The sequence below is a fragment of the Salvelinus alpinus genome, chromosome 11, assembly GCF_045679555.1.
Source record: "Salvelinus alpinus chromosome 11, SLU_Salpinus.1, whole genome shotgun sequence".
Lineage (NCBI taxonomy): Eukaryota > Metazoa > Chordata > Actinopteri > Salmoniformes > Salmonidae > Salvelinus > Salvelinus alpinus.
Genome location: NC_092096.1, coordinates 22,627,648 through 22,646,204, shown reverse-complemented (window position 1 = coordinate 22,646,204; position 18,557 = coordinate 22,627,648). Strand labels below are relative to the sequence as shown.

Below are 18,557 nucleotides of genomic sequence, written 5' to 3'. Positions count from 1 at the left end.
GTTGGTCCCGTGTGGTCCCGTGTGGCTCAGTGTGGTCCCGTGTGGCTCAGTTGGTAGAGCATGGCGCTTGCAACGCCAGGGTTGTGGGTTCATTCCCCACGGGGGGACCAGGATGAATATGTATGAACTTTCCAAATTGTAAGTCGCTCTGGATAAGAGCGTCAGCTAAATGACTTAAATGTAAATGTAAATGTAATGTTAGAATGGGCAAAACGAGTCACCCAAGTGACTTTGAGCGTGGTATGATCGTTGATGCCAGGTGCGCCGGTTCCAGGATCTCAGAAACGGACGGTCTCCTGGGCTTGTCTAGGGTTTACCGAGAATGGTGAGACAAACAAAAATCGTGCAAGCTAACAGGCGGCATCTCGAAACGCACAACTCGTCGGTCCTTGTCACGGATGGGCTATTGCAGCAGATGACCACACCAGGTTCCACTCCTATCAGCTAAAAACAAGAAGAAGCGGCTCCAGTGAGCACGCGATCACCAACACTGGACAACTGAGTGGAAAAACATTGTCTGGTCCAACGAGTCAGGATTTGGGGTAAGCAGCATGAGTCCATGGCCCCATCCTGCCTAGTGTCAACGATACATGCTGGTGGCGTAATGGTGTGGGGAATGTTTTCCTGTCAAACGTTAAGTCCCTTGATACCTATAGAGCAACGTTTGAACGCCACATCTTGTAGAATCCATGCCCTGAAGAATTCAGGCTGTTCTGGAGGCAAAGGGGGGGGGGGGGCAACAATTTACTCTGTGTGAATGGATTTGATGTAAAACTAAATTGGAATATCCCTTAAAATGTGTAGAAATAAATTGGGTAACACTTTACTGTAAAGGCTGTAGGTGCAATGACTTATTTAAGCAATAATGCTCGAGGGGGTGTGGTATATCGCCAATATACCACGTGGTATATGCCTAGCCCCTTAGCCGTGGTATATTGGCCATATACCACAATCCCCCGAGGTACCTTATTGCTATTACAAACTGGTTACCAACATAATTGGCACAGTAAAAAGAAAGGCTTTGTCATACACGTGGTTTATGGTCTGATATACCACAGCTCTCAGCCAATCAGCGATCAAAAGACCCAGTTTATAAAACTTGTTATAGCATGCATGGAAAACTACAGTTGGGAGATTTAACATAAACACCATTAGCTAATGAGCTTTATTACATTACTTGGGTTTGCTCTTCCATATTTGAGAAGTACCGGCAGAATTGTCTTGTTCTCAACCCTATGAGAGTATTAGGGGATAACTGGATGGATACAAATAACAGATCAATGTCGTAAACCGCATTGACAAAAAAGCAACTGGACAGAGTCTACATTATTTCAGCACTGTTTGTACTCCGGTTGCTGGGTTTTTTCCCTTTTCAATAAATTACAGATCGTGCCATATTTGAGATGAGTCAAATGACGAATAGGTGTGAATGGAGGAGTTCTCCATTGGCTGTCTGGCTGGAGTACTTCCTGATTAGATTCATTCCTTATAGCTCCCCTGGGTCACTGGGTGGGCAGAGTTTCAACATTGACCATTCCATTGATCATAAAGTGAAAACGCTAACCATCCGGGATACTGGGTGAGCTAAAACGAAACAAGTAGACATTGACACACTGTCCAGGCATCTGGACTTTTTCGGAATCTTGGTTTCTCAGCCATTTCACATGGTTCTTGTCCCTCAGCCACATCAACCCATTCAGGAAATAAACCATTGGTTCTGGTAGCTCAGTTGGTTAGAATATATACTGAACAAAAATAGACATGCATAAGAATCAGAACGCAGAAAGAGAGCAGACCACTTCGACGTCTCGACTCTTGTCAAATGGTGGATCATCCAACCAGAATCTTTGGCCTCAAAGCCAGTCCTTGCACCATTGAAATGATCAAGCAGCCTTGAAATTGAACAACATCTACATGAAAGCTTGAGCCCCATCCAGCAGAAGGGGGTAGAATTCCAGACTCCCACACCCCCTAGGTGACCCTGGGGTTGATGATCTAGTCCTGGTCCAGTTTGATCGGGTAGGACCTGATCATGACCAGGTTACTGCCAAGGGTCTGTACGGTGCTGCAGGTTGTAGTTCTGAAGCTCAATCTGGTCCTTTATCTGGTTGATCAGAATCTGAGACAAGAGGATCCCCACCAGCTAATGACAGAGAGAGAACACAGGAAAACAATAGAGGCTGGGTGAGCAATGAAGTGACTTTAGAGAAGTAACTTCATGTGGTTTCTGACCCTCTCTACACTTCTAGATGATGTGCCCATAGAGTTACAATGTGAATCTAAATAGACCAGGGCTGGGGTCAAATTAAATTGAAGTCAGTCAATTCAAGAAGTAAACTGAAATTCCAATTTAACAATTAAAATAACTAAATCTACTTTCAATTACTTCTTAATAACATGAAAAGGAGAAGCTATGTATTTCTAATGTTTGATTTGAAGGAATTGAGTGACATCAATTCGAATGGACCCCAACCCTGAAATAGACTATACAAGTGTGTGTGTGATGTTTACCTGTGGGATGGCCAGACCCAGGGCGATGCCCCCTAGCATGAACAAGTTGCTGTGGATCCAGTTGACCAGCTTGTCGATGCAGCCATTGGTGTGGATGAAGGCACCAGCCTGCAGGAATGGCAGCTCCTGCATCCCCCGACCACACATTGTGTTAATGACCGCCTGCAGAGAGAGAGAGAGGCAGAGAGAGATACATTTTAATTACAATGCACGTGCACAAGAATGCACAAGCACGTACATGAGCATGCACATTGTGCTCTGTTGAAACTAAACCACACTTGACAATAAAGTGGAACATAAAAATAGCACACTTAACTGTAGCCTGTCATGATTTAACCACTGTAACAAGTTGCTGGCAAGATGATTGTAATACCCCAAGGCCCCGGTCTCTAACCCCTGACCTCATCTTTAGACAGCAGGCAGCAGGAGAAGGGAACAGAGCAGCGCTCTTGGCTGCGGTTGTCTGTGGTGCAGTTGAAGTACATGTTCTGAGACCAGTCGGTGTAGGTGACACCTCCACAACAGCTGAACTGAGGAGACGAGGACAAACAAGTCATTGGTAATGGATTGTGTAGCCTGTGTAGTCAACAGCTGTCAGTCTGTATTTGTGTGAAACTCAGTGTGGTGTGTAGATGTTGTCTTTTAACTCAAGAGCTTGTGAGACACATTTCTGATTAAGACCTATACAATGAACTGAACTGTTGTTTTCAGTTGAGGACGATAGAGGAACCTAAAAGGGTCATCTCAAAACCTCGACCAAATCTGACAGAGAACCTTCAATACTGAATAAACAGTAGTGTAACTACCGTCGCTGTACAGTACTTGTTGAGTTCAACGTGTATTATTTGGGAACAACAAGTATTACAGTGAGACAGTGTTGTTTTCCAGTTATACGTGGTCCACTCCTCACCTCTTTCTGACCAAAATCGATGAGGTTCTGTAGGTCAATGTCATCCCTATAATGAACGATGGCATTGTTGATAATCTCACTCACTTTATTCCGTGCCTTTAAAAAATACAGAAAAGAAAGATGACATTTGCTTTAAATAATTTGTTTAGTCAATCAACTAATACACTCAATTGTACCCTGAGCAAGACAAGATTGTTCCCACAAGCAGGGGCCATTGAATTACACACATTTATTTATCCTGAGTAAATCCTGGTAATATAATACCCCCATAGTTAGAAAACAGACCTGACTTTCTTTAAGCTGCGTTCTATGTCTTTACACACATGAACACACACGCAAGCAAGCACGCACAGTGGCACGCGCACACAAAGTTTACACGTAGTACATTCCTCTGAAAACCAACAGCCTGCTGCTGGATGAATTAAATCGACCGGTGAAGTGCAGTTGAAGGCAACTAGCAGCAGAGGGCGCTCTCTGGCCACAAGTCACAGACTGGCAAACAGCCTAAAAAAATTACTTCCTCTTCTAAATGTACATTAGCATTTTTGTCGTCATTATCATATTTATGACCCTTATCTTACGGTAATTACTTAAATGAACTGATATGAGCACTAACGGAGCCAATAGAACATTAGAAAGCCAACCATATTCAACAGTCACAATGTATGAAAGTCTAATCCTAAAGCATACCTTTCGTTGGCTGCTCTTGTAAATATTATGAATTCACGGCAAATCTTTCTCTTTCAATGATTTCTATTTTCCTCTTGCTGTATATGCTGTGTGTACGTTTCAATTACGCAGATTTTATTCTGCACAAGAACTGCCCTTTGGGGACAGTAACAATCTATTGAATTGACCTCAAAGAGAGATGTTGCACTTCTTTAACAAGAACTGGAGAAGGACAGAATATTAGGACCTGGTCAAGGTATAATGACCTAGCTAGAGGCAGGGGTGGAGGAGACGGGACGTGTGGGAATGAGTTCCCAGAGTAAAATTCTTAGGGGGAACCGACATGTACAGTTTATTATGGGTAATAAAATGCTGCATGATACAACCAATAGAAATAATTCCCATAGTGATACCCCCATAATTCCCAGTGATACCCCCACAATTCTCATAGTGATACTCTGATAATTCTATCCTTTCCTAGTGGAGATACAGTACCTTATCTGAGAAGATGAAGCCCAGCACACCTGCAGCTAGCTGCAGCAGAAAGATGATAGTCAGGAAGATGCAGAACTGGAGTAAATAAGGAAGGAAGGAAGGCAGGAAGGAAAGAAAGAAAGAAAGAAGGAAAAAGAAAGAGAGAGAGAGAGGAAGAGTTAATCATTTGTTCAGTCTGAGGGCATGTCACTCAAGTCTTATGGATAAGAATGTATTAGCCTGGTAATCTTTCAGGGGTCAAACCCCCCCATCAGCAGATAACCTGAGGAGGACTAAAGTATCTCATACTGGGCTATTCAAATGATAGAGCACAACACAGCTGATAATTGGCAGTGGTCCAATTCCAATATTGTTAGAATGCATCCTTCCTTCCAGCCTGCCTTCCTTGAGGTAGAGATCACTGATTCATACGTTTGGCTATGTGAAAGCACCATTTCTATCTTATTGCTTTCACCCACCAATCCTTAACAGATCACTGATTTCTTCAAGGAAGGTAGGTAGGCATGAAGGTTTTATTTATCAAATATTTAAAAGTCTGCATTGTGGGGAATAGGTTCGTAAGTAAGCATTTCACGGTGAAGTCTACACCTGTTCTGTGTATTCTGTGAATGTGACCAATAACATTTGATTTGATTTTGATTTGAGGATGCTCTTTTAAAAAGAGTTAGAAGTGGGCTAGACCACTGACTGTCTGTAGGAGGCAGATGTTCTCTCTGAGGGAGCCCACACAGCCACAGAAGGTGATGAAGAACATGAGCACCCCCACGATCAGCAGCAGGATGGCAGGGTCCACCGCTAGACAGGCCATGGCTGCCTCTGGGAGAGGGAGAAAGAGAGGGAGAGAAGGGACAGAGAGCAAGTGAAAGAATCATGTACCGGAGAGAGTGGAGAGAGAGAGTATACGTGGCGCCAAAGAGAGGGAGAGAGAGAGAGGGAGAGAGTATACGTGGCGCCAAAGAGAGAGAGAGAGCTTGATTTGTTTACAATGACTGAAGTTGGTTCTTATCTTAGAAGGAATTACAAACATAGTGGGGATATTCATCAAACCTTAGAAGAAGTTGTGAGCCGTTTGCATATTTGACATTCTTCCTAACAGAGGGAACTTTGGAACCACAAACAAAATGACATACTCTATAAACGTCCTGTACTGCCTTGGCATTTCTGCCTTGGTGTTGCGACCAGGGTCGTGTTCATAAAGGCACAAAACAGGAGAAATGGAGTGAAACAGGATGGGATGAGACTACCTGGTCCAATAAGAAACAAATTTTTGTTTTCCGTTTAAAAACGTTTAGCTACAGTATGGTGCATGACCTAGGCCTATTGAACTCAGTATGAAAGCACCACTAGAATGCCATACAAACAGCTCTGGAAATTCACACTGAATGTATGCATCGATTGAGTCAATGGAGGATCACTTACCGGCATGTTTCATCATCCTCGCGTAAATGCCAATAGACATCAACACCAATGAGATCATCTGATAAAATGAAAAGAAAAAAGTCACGATGTTATTTTTCTTGTTGTAACTAGGCATATGGAGTAGAACGATATGAGAGTAGACTAAATATGAACCTGGACATAGTGTCTTTGTGAAAGTATAACACAGGAGAAAGACACAGTCTCAAAGGAGGAGAACAGGAGGGATTTAAACTGTCCAAATCAGATGTTTTTATCTCAATATCAAATAATTAATTACCTTACTGTGATTGTTTGTTTTTGACCATTTTAATTGAAAACAAAAATACCTTCTTGGCAAAGAGCAATTTCTCAATCAAAAATGTTTCTAGGATTGTCTGGGAGTTGTCTGAGTGGGGAGGGGAAAACTGAAAACTAGCTGTTATTGGCAGAGAGGTTTGGAATTATTTTTTTATTGGTCTGTTACCAAATGTACTACCTGGTGATGTCACAGGCAGGCCAAAAGTACATTTTCAAACAGCTCTTACAGTAAAAGGGCATGATCATATTCACAATATTATTCCAACCTCGGTGTGGAAATGTATATAAAACAGTAAGGAGGTATGTGAGAAACAGCTCACTCTGGAAATGAAACTCTTCTCCTTTAAGAGCAGACCATCGTTATAACTCTATGGAGCAGATACACACACAGCCAGGCACGAGCTAGGGGATGTCACTCTGCTGAAGTGAAAGTTAACATTCGACTACAGAAACTTTAAGCTGCTTTTCAGAACCAGAATCTTCCCCCTGGAGACCTCTGAATTGTATAAAACATTACATTTTTGTTTCCGTCTGATTCTGAGGAGAGAGAAAATACCCATCCACACAGCAGAGAGTGGAGAGAGAGAGGTTACTGTAGCAGGTGAGGATAAGTCATCTTCCTGCTACACACATCCTGCTATTAATCCTTTCTGGTTAAAGTCGGATTTTACCTTTAAACTACAGTCGTGGCCAAAAGTTTTGAGAATGACACAAATATGAATTTTCACAAAGTTTGCTGCTTCAGTGTCTTTAGATATTTTTGTCAGATGTTACTATGGAATACTGAAGTATAATTACAATAATTTCATAAGTGTCAAAGGCTTTTATTGACAATTACATGAAGTTGATGCAAAGAGTCAATATTTGCAGTGTTGACCCTTCTTTTTCAAGACCTCTGCAATCCGCCCTGGCATGCTGTCAATTAACTTCTGGGCCACATCCTGACTGATGGCAGCCCATTCTTGCATAATCAATGCTTGGAGTTTGTCAGAATTTGTGGGTTTTTGTTTGTCCACCCTCCTCTTGAGGATTGACCACAAGTTCTTAATGGGATTAAGGTCTGGGGAGTTTCCTGGCCATGGACCCAAAATATCGATGTTTTGTTCCCCGAGCCACTTAGTTTTGCCTTATGGCAAGGTGCTCCATCATGCTGGAAAAGGCATTGTTCGTCACCAAACTGTTCCTGAATGGTTGGGAGAAGTTGCTCTCTGAGGATATGTTGGTACCATTCTTTATTCATGGCTGTGTTCTTAGGCAAAATTGTGAGTGAGCCCACTCCCATGGCTGAGAAGCAACCCTACACATGAATGTTCTCAGGATGCTTTACTGTTGGCATGACACAGGACTGATGGTAGCGCTCACCTTGTCTTCTCCGGACAAGCTTTTTTTCCCGGATGCCCCAAACAATCGGAAAGGGGATTCATCAGAAAAAAATGACTTTACCCCAGTCCTCAGCAGTCCAATCCCTGTACCTTTTGCAGAATATTAGTCTGTCCCTGATGTTTTTCCTGGAGAGAAGTGGCTTCTTTGCTGCCCTTCTTAACCCCAGGCAATCCTCCAAAAGTCTTCGCCTCACTGTGCGTGCAGATGCACTCACACCTGCCTGCTGCCATTCCTGAGCAAGCTCTGTACTGGTGGTGCCCCGATCCCGCAGCTGAATCAATTTTTGGAGACTGTCCTGGCACTTGCTGGACTTTCTTGGGCGCCCTGAAGCCTTCTTCACAACAATTGAACCGCTCTCCTTGAAGTTCTTGATGATCTGATAAATGGTTGATTTAGGTGCAATCTTACTGGCAACAATATCCTTGCCTGTGAAGCCCTTTTTGTGCAAAGCAATGATGACGGCACATGTTTCCTTGCAGGTAACCATGATTGACAGAGGAAGAACAATGATTCCAAGCACCACCCTCCTTTTGAAGCTTCCAGTCTGTTATTCGAACTCAATCAGCATGACAGAGTGATCTCCAGCCTTGTCCTCGTCAACACTTACACCTGTGTTAACGAGAGAATCACTGACATGATGTCAGCTGGTCCTTTTGTGGCATGGCTGAAATGCAGTGGAAATGTTTTTTGGGGATTCAGTTCATTTGCATGGCAAAGAGGGATTTTGCAATTAATTGCAATTCATCTGATCACTCTTCATAACATTCTGGAGTATACAGTGGGGAGAACAAGTATTTGATACACTGCCAATTTTGCAGGTTTTCCTACTTACAAAGCATGTAGAGGTCTGTAATTTTTATCATATGTACAATATGTTCAACTGTGAGAGACGTAATCTAAAACAAAAATCCAGAAAATCACATTGTATGATTTTTAAGTAATTAATTTGCATTTTATTGCATGACATAAGTATTTGATCACCTACCAACCAGTAAGAATTCCGGCTCTCACAGACCTGTTAGTTTTTCTTTAAGAAGCCCTCCTGTTCTCCACTCATTACCTGTATCTGTTTGAACTCGTTACCTGTATAAAAGACACCTGTCCACACACTCAATTAAACAGACTCCAACCTCTCCACAATGGCCAAGACCAGAGAGCTGTGTAAGGACATCACGGATAAAATTGTACACCTGCACAAGGCTGGGATGGGCTACAGGACAATAGGCAAGCAGCTTGGTGAGAAGGCAACAACTGTTGGCGCAATTATTAGAAAATGGAAGAAGTTCAAAATGACGGTCAATCACCCTCGGTCTGGGGCTCCATGCAAGATCTCACCTTGTGGGGCATCAATGATCATGAGGAAGGTGAGGGATCAGTCCAGAACTACACGGCAGGACCTGGTCAATGACCTGAAGAGAGCTGGGACCACAGTCTCAAAGAAAACCATTAGTAACACACTACGCCGTCATGGATTAAAATCCTGCAGCGCACGCAAGGTCCCCCTGCTCAAGCCAGCGCATGTCCAGGCCGTCTGAAGTTTGCCAATGACCATCTGGATGATCCAGAGGAGGAATGGGAGAAGGTCATGTGGTCTGATGAGTCAAAAATAGAGCTCTTTGGTCTAAACTCCACTCGCCGTGTTTGGAGGAAGAAGAAGGATGAGTACAACCCCAAGAACACCATCCCAACCGTGAAGCATGGAGGTGGAAACATCATTCTTTGGGGATGCTTTTCTGCAAAGAGGACAGGACGACTGCACCGTATTGAGGGGAGGATGGATGGGGCCATGTATCGCGAGATCTTGGCCAACAACCTCCTTCCTCAGTAAGAGCATTGAAGATGGGTCGTGGCTGGGTCTTCCAGCATGACAACGACCCGAAACACACAGCCAGGGCAACTAAGGAGTGGCTCCGTAAGAAGCATCTCAAGGTTCTGGAGTGGCAGCCTGCCGAGCCTGGAGAAGTGTCCTGTGACGTCTGCACTGGGAAAAAGCTCAAGGCACTCAAGTCCTGCTTGGAGTGTCTGACCTCCTACTGTGAGACTCACCTGCAGCCTCATCAGATAGCCCCAGCACTGAAGAGACACAAACTGATCGACCCTGTGGAGAACCTGGAAGACATGATGTGTAAGAAGCACAACACACTCATGGAGCTGTTCTGTAGGACTGACCAGACGTGTGTGTGTGTCAGTTCTGCACAGAGACTGACCACAGGACTCACCACACCGTCCCTCTCGAGGAAGAGTTCGGGGAGAGGAATGCTCAGCTGGGGAAGACGGAGTCACAAGTGCAGCAAATGATCCGGGAGCGACTGCAGAAGATCAATGATATCAAAACGCTCAGTGGAGGTCAGCAAGAAAGACGCAAATGGAGAAATAGCAGATGTGCAGTTCTTCACTGCTCTGGTGGAGTTCATTGAAAGAAGCCAGGCTGAGCTCATTGGGGTGATTGAGAAGAAGCAGAGAGCAGCAGAGAGGCGGGGTGAAGGGCTCATTAAAGAGCTGGAGCAGGAAATCACTGAGTTAAAGAGGAGAGGCACTGAGCTAGAGCAGATTTCACACACTGCGGACCACCTTCATCTAGTCCAGAGCTTCCCGTCCCTGTGCACCCCATGAACACCAGGGACTGGACTAAGATCAGTGTTTACTGTGATCTGTGTGTGGGGAACTTAAGGAGAGCTGTGTCTCAGCTGGAGGATACCGTTACCAAGGAGATGGAGAAGTTGTGTGATGCTGAGATGAAGAGGGTCCAGCAATGGGCAGTGGATGTGACTCTGGACCCTGATACAAGACATCGCTATCTTGTTCTGTCTGAGGACGGGAAAAAAGTGAGAGATGGATACAGGCAACATACTCTCTAATATGACCTGGAAAGAAATTGGAATATTCCCAGTGTCATGGGAAAGGAGGGCTTCTCCTCAGGAAGATTCTACTACGAGGTACAGGTTGAGGGAAAAACTACTAGGTTTTGGGAGTAATTAAAGAGTCCACAAACAGAGCCCTCCTGTTACGGTACCCTGAAAATGGATTCTGGAATGCACGACTCCTAGGTGATTGGGTCTGTCCTATTGGTTGCACCGCAATCTGCCTTAAGAAGAAGCTCAGGAGAGTGGGGGTGTTTGTGGATTTTGAGGAGGGTCAGGTCTCCTTTTATGATGTGGAGAACAAGTCTCATATCTTCTTCCATTGGCAACACTTTCACTGAGAAACTATGTCCATACTTCAACTCTGGTTGTTATGGTGGTGACAAGTCAGCCCCATGGGTCATCTCTCCTGTCAATCACACAGATTGACAATGAAAGGGGAAAACATTGATTATCAGTTAACACCCTGCAGAGGTGCTGTAGGCCTACGAGTCCTGAACTTTTCATGATTCTTAACTCAACCATTGTGGTGACTTGAACTCAGTCTTGATCACTAGTAACTTAAGCCTTCTTCACATTGCAGGCCTTAAATGCTCAAATCAGTTTTAATTTCCAAATCCATTTAGGAATAGTGACTGTCCAAACAGCAAGTTACAAGTGACCAAATCAGATGTGTGTGTGTGCTAAGACTGCAGTCATTTGCTGACAAGGCTATGCTAGTTGTTATAGTAACGATGGGTGTGTGCACAGTGGCATAGGCTGATTGGTGGTGTGGTGCTCGTGCTTCCTAGCACTCAGAAGTTATGTAGCAGGCTAAGGTGACGACTCCTGCCATGGACGTTTCCCAGTTGCTTTGAATGTTCAAAATCATAGTTCAAGGACACGTTTAAAGCCTCAAAAGGATAAGATGATCCAACTTTCAAAAGGAGTCCTTTTTGGCCACAGCAGTTAACTAGCTAGTTGGGTAGCTTTCTAGCACATTCACTAATGGGTTTGTAAACAATTAACTAGCTAGTTGGCTACCACATGATCTTGTCAAACTGTCAACAGAGTAGCTAGCAAGCAACACAATATGCCAAATAACAGTCTAAAAACCACTTGATAATTCAGATTTGACCGTTCAGACACAAATCTGATTCCTGGCCATGTGACGTATCAGACTTCAAACCACCTATGAAGGTAGTTTGTAATGTGGCTTGAAATATCCTATTCCATGTGCTTTTTGGCTGTTCGGACTGCAGGAAAAATAACAGATGACAATGGGATATGCAACAACAAAAAAAGGATTTGAGTCACTTCCACCTGCCATGTGAACCAGGCTTTAGTTGTTCATTAAAGTTTCTCTCCTTCCCATAATTCAACATGCTATCTACAACTCTTGTATTACCTAACAAGCCTTATTAATATACACTGAACAAAAATATAAAACCCAACATGCAAAGTGTTGGTCCCATGTTTTATGAGCTGAAATAAAATATCCCAGAAATGTTCCATATGCACAAAAAGCTTTTCTTTCAAATGTTGTGCACAAATTTGTTTACATCCCTGTTAGTGAGCATTTCTCCTTTGCCAAGATAATCCATCCACCTGCCAGGTGTGGCATATCAATAATATGATCATAGAGCATGATCATTACACAGGTGCACCTTGTGTTGGGGACAATAATGTGCAGTTTTGTCACACAACACAATGCCACAGATGTCTCAAGTTTTGAGGGAGCGTGCAATTGGTATGCCGACTACAGGAAAGTCCACCAGAGCTGTTGCCAGAGAAATTAATGTTAATTTCTCTACCATAAGCCGCCTCCGTTGTTTTAGAGAATTTGGCAGTACATCCAACCAGCCTCACAACCTTAGACCACATGTATGGCATAGTGTGGGCGAGCAGTTTGCCGATGTCAATGTTATGAACAAAGTGCCCAATGGTGGCGGTGGGGTTATGGTATCGGCAGGCATAAGCTACAGACAATAAGAACAATTTCATTGATTCAATGGCAATTTGAATGCACAGAGTTACCGTGACGAGATCCTAAGGCCCAGTTTATATTTTTGTTCAGTATACTAAGCTAGCTATTTTTCTTTACGCTATGAACTGTAGCTTGAAAGATTGTCGGAGCACAAGCTTTAGCATAAGCAAGGAACTTGTGACTCAACTCCAACGCTAGTGACTTGGGACTCTAGTGGGACTTGAGGTTTAGTCACTTGACTACAACACTAGCAATGTGTATGTAACTTAAAACTTAAACAAAAACAACTCAGTGCATGTCAGAACAGAACAGAACCATTGCAAAGTGGGTGTGCTGTAGTATTTACACTAGTTTTAGTCAGAGTGAGTAAAAGTGGCATACAATGTAAAACTAAATTGGATTCTCAAATATACAGTTTAGCACACTGAGAATCATATAACGGAACCGACGAACAACGTTCAACTAGTGACTTTATCCATAATAGGCTGATGGTTCACAGTTCAGAACTAGTGAGTTGGGATATGTTCTGTTCTATAGAGTTCGTTCTCGTTTGACTAAATAAACAACTTGGCAGCGATCAGAGGGCTTTTCTTATAATGGCCCTTTCACTTTTTACTCCAACCTGCAGCTTCACCAACATAACAAGGAGCACACAGCAACCCCTCTCCCACTCCAGTATCCAGTTACCACACCTTGCACTTTGGAGGGAAAAGCCTAGTCTGTCCTCCGAGTAAGGACTAGTCTTCCTCTGCACAAAGGAGGCTAAATGGATAGTTTACAAAAACACTGTTGTTATGTATGCAAAGATAGAGAATAAACTCTTGAGCCATCTATCCAGTCATTAGTTTGAGTTGAGCGATTCATTGGTTGTGGTGTAAATTCTGCCCTCTAAGTTATTTAGGGAAAATGGAAACAGAAAATGAGTGGCCTTCCTACAGCTCTGTACCTCAAATGGAATTGCCATGTGGTCACTAGAGATAGATATCTTCCTTGGTGGTTTGTTCAGATAATCTCTCACACCATAGTTCACATTTGTAGCAATACTGATGACTCCCTCGCTTTTAACAGTCTACGCAGGGTGTTAGATGTGTCCTCCCAGACACATTCTCCAGCTAGCCAGGGGGGGTGAAAAACTACGTCAAAAATGCATTCCTCACAGCCAGAGATGCAAGTTTTTACAAGATCTTATCCTGTTTGCACAAGGCCGAAGAGTAGCTCTTGCTTGTGGTACGTTGTGAGGGACTGGACTGTAACAATCAGGAGTTTGTTTTTAGGACGTCCATGTTCAAACTTGTAAATCAATGTAGAAGTGGCCAGGGGTGGAGAGGGGGGGAGGGGGGGGGGAGGGGTGGGAGGGGGGGGGGGTGGAGAGGGTGGGAAACCTGGTTCCGTCGGCATTCTGGGAGTGAAATCATTTTGACATGTAAAAAATTGTTTATGGTGAATGAAATTATTTTACATTAGTGTGTTCCTGAGTTACTCTTTTTCCATGTCCACTTCTGCAGGTGACCCATGTGGTAAATTTAGCAGATGTAATGATACCATTATCATACATAATGAAGAATAAAACCTGAAAGGAAAGTATTTTGAGGGCACATCCGGGTGTGGACACACTGACACTGTAGCCTACATGTTGTTTTGCACATAGCTAACCTCAAGCCAGGTCATTTCCTGTTTATGAATCTGTCTTTATCTGCTATGCATAGGAAGGACTAGCTCTGGTCTCGTTGCACAACCAGAAAGAGTTACCTCTGCTAGTTAATTAACTCCTCTCTGTTAGTAGAGGAAGAACCTACTAAACAACCTGGACAAGAGCTAAGGTGTTAGTAGAGGAGCGTGTTCTAACACCCTGGACCAGAGCTAAGATGTTAGTAAAGGAATGTGTACTAACACCCTGGACCAGAGCTACGGTGTTAGTAGAGGAACGCCTACTAAACACCCTGGACCAGAGCTAAGGTCTTAGTAGAGGAATGCCTACTAAACACCCTGGACCAGAGCTAAGGTGTTAGTAGAGGAATACGTACTAACACCCTGGACCAGAGCTAAGGTAGGCAAAGGTTTATGCTAGGTTTCCGCTAGTTATGGAATGTAAACACAGCAGAACTGGACATAAATCCACGTCAAAACCTATTAACACTGCAAAGCAGTACGGACTAAAACCCAACACTGGAAATCCCAGTCTGCAATAACAAGGCTGCTTGTTCTTGCGTCTTAGTCAGAAATCCCCTTAGTGTTGAACAGTGAGTGAAAGTTACGGTTCCCCCAAGCACCTGACAGTAGGCTGACACATCTGTACTTTCAATTTGCGTAGTTTGCAAACTTCTGCTTCCAGAGTTGTTAATGTTTAACAGCTGGCTGCCTTTTTATAGTTGTTATAGATATTCTGTACTCAAGGACAATGTTTGGGGAAGTAGCTAAATCAAGCAGCATGCTGACAATCATAAACAAAGCAGATTCAGAGTGGCACATTTTTTCCCAGATGTTTTTCTATTGAACAGATCGTGAGAGATGATGGCAGTGGGGAAAGAGAGAGCGAGAGGTTGTGTCAAAGGGCACTAGGCCAGATTCTAGCCTTTGCCGACACTATAGACATGTGTGCCTACACTGACAGCCAAGGCATGGGATGATTGCCTATGCTGTGTGATGTTAAAGCAGGGCCCATATCAAAGGTATGAACTCAATACAGAACGCCAAGCCTGGATATTTCAAAGAGCTCCTATCTCCTAATGTGTCATAGGTCGCTCAGAACAGCGCTGACACTAGTGTCATCACCATCAAAGGCACATCAGTGCTTGGTGACACAGTGATTGGGGGGGAAAGGAGGATGGGGTCCTCCTCACATATTTTGATACAAACTGTGACAAGGAAAGCTCATTCAAAAGGGAAAAAATGGGGCCAAGATTAGTTTCTGATAGTCAAACATGCAAAATGCAACTGTAACAAGCATTTGATGAGGTCTAGCAACAACAAAAAAGAAAAGAGCAAATAGCACTCTCACAGAACTGTTTCAACAGCTTTCTAGGATGTGATTGAAGTATCTAAAAGGCATATTTGATACGCTCATTTGACTGCTAAACAGATTTGGAGAGGAGAGTGCATGGGCCCCCTTTTCACAGAACCCCATGTTGCACCATCAGCATATGAATAAATGAAACTTTGCGTTGCTTGGCAACAGCTTGGTTAAAAAAGGAGTTGTGACAGTGGACTGGCATATACAGAGCAGTGTATAATGGAGTTTTGTTTACTGCTCCTATTGGTTTTCACATTATTATTGAAATGAGAGTCTGGATCCCCTCTATATAAAGACTATTAATTTAGGTCTAAACGTATTCTAGCAGCCAACGTCTATCAAGACTAGGTCCATTATTAATGGAGTAAAATTGGTTATTTAAACACAAATGAGTTCCAAAACAAGGTGACACTTTGACCAATGAGAGAGCTGCAAGGTATGTGCAGGCATTCCTTAGCATGCCTGCAGCTCCATTCCTCACCACTATCACAGCTGTGATGTTGTAGCTGCTGTTTAAACATGTTCATCAGCAAATAAGCACTCCTTTAGTATGACACTAGTAGGAGTCATTGGTGTCAAACATGAAGCAGAATACAACCTCTACTTCTCGATCATGTACTCCTTTGAATAGGCAATATTGGTTATTTTCCAAGGTTAAGGATTGATTATGATTGTTTTGTAGCATAGAAGCAAAGGCATAAAAACATTGCTAAATGTTTCATCCTATTGAATATGTTGCCTGAAGGCCAATGGTTAGAAAAACCAGCCCAGTGAATGGTCATTAGGGGGGGGGGGGGGGGGGCTTTTGATATCATACATGATTGTATCACATAACTATTTTGTGGGGCTTAGAAAGAATGTGTCTTCTTAGTGAGGCGGATTTTCTCATGCATTCACACAATAATAAACTAACAGCCTAAATCAATGATTAACCAGTCTTCACAGCAAATTTGTACAATGAAAATGTGTGCGTAAACTTAAATTAGGCAGAGTGAGGTGCACAGATTACGCAAAATCAGCAGACAAAACCAGCAGAAATCTAAACATATTAAATACTTACCCAAAATATTAAGTTAAAAAGGAAAAGTAGATATTTGACAACTGGGCTGACAAAGCTGAACTCTTTATCGTAAGTCGCCAGCGCGGCTCTTTTCCCCATGGTTAAAAATCAGAATTCCCAATCCGTGCGTAAATGTAGGCTATCACCTTCCTTGGTCTTTCCGCAATAGTCCAGGTATATCAACGCATTCATACGTGCGTTTATAGCTACTTTTTATTTACGGTTTTAATTTACGGAGTAAAGTACAGTAGCCTAAGTTGTAGGGCGAGTCACTACTCACACTCGGTGGTGCTGGATTCCTATTACATTTCCTTATTCAGACAAGTCTAGAGAAAATAGGCTACATACACAACAGAGACACGAGCAAAAGCCTACAGCCGCAGCGCAACCTTGGGTTTGTAAAGAGGGCGTCTTTCTCAGTATTGTGCGACGCGGGTCACCTGTTTCAAAGTTGCTTGTCCTACTGTGATTAATGATTGACGGATGTAGCCGAATGCGTAACTTTGAATTTGTTTGGTATCTGCAATGTAATCAATTACAAAACAATACAAAATAAAAACTATTAATTTGCTTTAATGAATTAAAACATGATTAACAAACCAATGTTATGCTTGAGGTTTGAGGCTATAGGTGCATTTGACTACAGAAGATCAAACTGGTACACAAATTACACAATAAATACACACTTGCTCAAGTTTACATGATTTAGCCTAACATAGTGTCAAATATCTTTAATGTAAAGGGTTTGTCAGTTTCACATTAAAGGCCCAATTAGCCGTTTTTATATCAATATCAAATAATTTATGGGTAACAATTAGCTAAGTACATTAATGTAATAGATTTCAATAAAAAATGGGCAAAAAACTATTTCTCAAGCAAGAATTTTGCTAGGACTTTCTGTGAGTGGTCTGAGTTGGGAGGGGAAAACGGAAAACTAGCTGTTATTGGCAGAATTAGGAATTAGAATACTAGACGAGACTTGACACTTCTTATGATGGCCTAAAGGTCAGCCATTCCGATCAGATATTGTGTAAAATAATAAATTTTAAGAATTTAAAATATAGCACTCACAGCTTTCCAAGAAAACAAAAATGTAGACATTTAGGATCATGTATTTTAGAGGCTATTTATACAGAAAATGTGTATAAAAACGGTATTTAAAATGATCTGACAATATTTTAATACACAATTTCGGGTATATCACATGCCTTACATATATTTTTCTGCATAAGTAAAATCTGGATTATGCCTCAACGGCCATTCATAGACTAGTTTGGATTTGTCCCTGACCAATTTGGCTGCCATTTTCACTCCATTCTGGAACTTTGAGGGTTTATAACATAGACCCCCTCTAGTAATTTAATAGGATCTCTATGTTTGGAACTCTCTTTGTTATTGGTCTATTAACCAAATTACCGCCTGGTGACGTCACCTGGCAATCCGAAACTCCCGCCCATGAAAACCTGCTGATTAGAAGGTCCTATGTCGATTGGATTTTCAAGCAGCAACTATCAGGATTTTTTAAACGCTTTTACAGTGTTAGTTAATCAGCTGTTGTACAATTGCTACAAAACATAGAAAAACTGAACTTTGACTGCAATGGGCATTTAAATAATCTGACAAAGTGTGAATGACTCAACATGACAGTTTTGCTTAGGTCATGGCTTTGTCCGGACATGCAGAATTGAGACAGGCAGTTCCTTTGAGATTGATGTTCTCATATGATTACAAAGTAAAACAGATGCACAAAGAGAGAACAGTGAATAGTATTTATGCCTTGAATTGTGAGGAAATTCAGATTACCATGTGCCTTCATCTGAGATCACCATTCTTTTTTTTTTAAAGTGATACAAAATAAAATAAAAAGGACCAAATAATTTACTCTTATGGCCTGTAATGAATGGTGTGATGTGTAAAGGGAGAATGCTGTTATGGCAGGGTATTAGACTACACAGACCCTGTCCAGGAGGCTTTTG

General features: G+C 42.5%; 1 protein-coding gene across 2 annotated transcripts; it reads right to left on the bottom strand.

Moving 5' to 3' along the window:
* Positions 1–1,069: 1,069 nt before the first annotated feature.
* On the bottom strand, positions 1,070–17,077 carry tspan33a (tetraspanin 33a). 2 transcript variants are annotated; one of them, XM_071332120.1, is made up of 8 exons: positions 16,582–17,077; positions 6,005–6,062; positions 5,274–5,401; positions 4,586–4,660; positions 3,422–3,517; positions 2,913–3,041; positions 2,512–2,673; positions 1,070–2,143 (listed from the first exon to the last, which is right to left on the bottom strand). In XM_071332120.1, exons 1-8 carry the CDS (start codon positions 16,678–16,680, stop codon positions 2,042–2,044), a joined length of 849 nt encoding a protein of 282 aa, XP_071188221.1. In that variant the 5' UTR covers positions 16,681–17,077; the 3' UTR covers positions 1,070–2,041. The 2 variants fall into 2 exon arrangements, with proteins under 2 accessions (XP_071188221.1, XP_071188222.1); XM_071332121.1 differs by lacking the exon at positions 3,422–3,517 and having other exon boundaries at positions 1,152–2,143; positions 16,582–16,953.
* Positions 17,078–18,557: the final 1,480 nt, after the last annotated feature.

Bases quoted from the DNA above. Each gene is read 5' to 3' on its own strand.
- tspan33a (XM_071332120.1), bottom strand. From the start codon at position 16,680: ATGGGGAAAAGAGCCGCGCTGGCGACTTACGATAAAGAGTTCAGCTTT. The intron at 4,661-5,273 runs GTCAGTGGTCTA...TATTTACTCCAG, and splicing joins ACATCTGCCTCCTACAGACA to TTCTGCATCTTCCTGACTAT. The intron at 3,518-4,585 runs GTACTGTATCTC...TATTTTTTAAAG, and splicing joins GCTTCATCTTCTCAGATAAG to GCACGGAATAAAGTGAGTGA.